Consider the following 1339-nt stretch of genomic DNA (forward strand, 5'->3'; position numbering starts at 1 on the left):
GAAAGGCTTTGGGCACCCATTTCGTACATTGAGGCACGGCGTTTGGATCCCTTAGTAGTTTTGCTTGTAAAAGAAGTGCAGACCACCCTCCGAGTCTGAGTAGCTGTATAGCGTATGGCACAGAGCAGCTCAAGAGTTTACAACATACCCTATTGCACGCGGACTGGGAGTATCGTCGCTGTGAAGTGCAACACCAGCTGCCGGTGAACCTTTGTCGCAAGCAGTATTCACCCAGGTATCCACAAAAGTGATTCAAGGCTTCACTGTATGTCCATAAGCAGTAGTACAGTTAGCAACCCGCGGCGTTGCCAACAGTCCAGCGATTTAGCGCTATACCGTAGTGACAGGAAATGTTCGTGATTTTAATTTCGTGACGGCATCACGAAATTATGTCACATATAAATTACAAGCTGTTCCAGGCGATGGTCGTTACGAATATATGTGTGCTCCGAAGCCAAATCGTACAATGCCACGCTTTATTCCGTTGGATTCTATGCGTCAAAGATCGTTAGTAAATGACAAGTTATACGAGATACTTTATACGGAATCTGGTGTTTGCTGGTGAGCAGAATAACCGTGCATGCATTGGCCAGCTTTTGCGTCAATCGGCGTTCTGAGTCGGACCCATTAACGAACATTGCAGGCACCGTTGCTTCGGTTGCGTTGGCTTCTTACGAATTCAAAAGTTTCACCAATATTTTCGGGTGTAATTTTGAGGGTGTCTCGAACAATAGAATCACGAACATTTCCTGTCATTACGGTAATACAACTTTCATCATCAACCAAAAATATCTACACAGTTACCCCGAAATGCTAAGGGATTGATGTGGGTTCTGGTTGGTTAACCTTTTCTTGAAGTAGTAATGGCTGTCGTCCATTTTTAAGTTTTCCATTACCATCCCTACAAAGAAACGCACACATTCACCTGTCGATATTTACATAGGAACCTTAATAATATTGCTGCATACTGCAGTATAGCAGTCGGCGATAATCTGTCCTACAAGGACGTGCGTTAACCACGGAGGGCAGGCAATTAGTTGCACCTGCAACACCGTGAAGTTTTCATTAACATTAAACTGTAGGGATGTTATGAAGCATCGGAGCGCGTGTTGTTGAAGGAATTTCTTTCTTCGCCGCATTGCTTAAGGTCTTATGATAGTTAAGTGAAACTTAAAGACCGTACTATTGTTTAACAATTAACTATAAGCGTCAAGGCTCGCCGCGTAATTGGCAAGGAGGATGACCGAGCAAGACCTTTGGGTGCACTTCACGCAAGAACAGCTACAAGAATACCTGGACCTTCTAAAGGATCCAGATGCAGCTGCCGGGTGAGCATTGG

General features: G+C 44.6%; 1 protein-coding gene across 1 annotated transcript in view; it reads right to left on the minus strand.

The window, feature by feature from the left end:
• Positions 1–935: 935 nt before the first annotated feature.
• Positions 936–1339, minus strand: part of VOLCADRAFT_89035 (uncharacterized protein) — a gene marked incomplete at both ends in the record, with an annotated part of 1599 nt that continues 1195 nt past the window's right edge. Inside the window, one exon of the mRNA XM_002948750.1 lies at positions 936–1076. Coding sequence (XP_002948796.1) covers positions 936–1076 — 141 coding nt within the window. The remainder of the gene's footprint in view (positions 1077–1339) is intronic.

This window comes from Volvox carteri, assembly GCF_000143455.1.
Source record: "Volvox carteri f. nagariensis unplaced genomic scaffold VOLCAscaffold_11, whole genome shotgun sequence".
Taxonomy (NCBI): Eukaryota; Viridiplantae; Chlorophyta; class Chlorophyceae; order Chlamydomonadales; family Volvocaceae; genus Volvox; species Volvox carteri.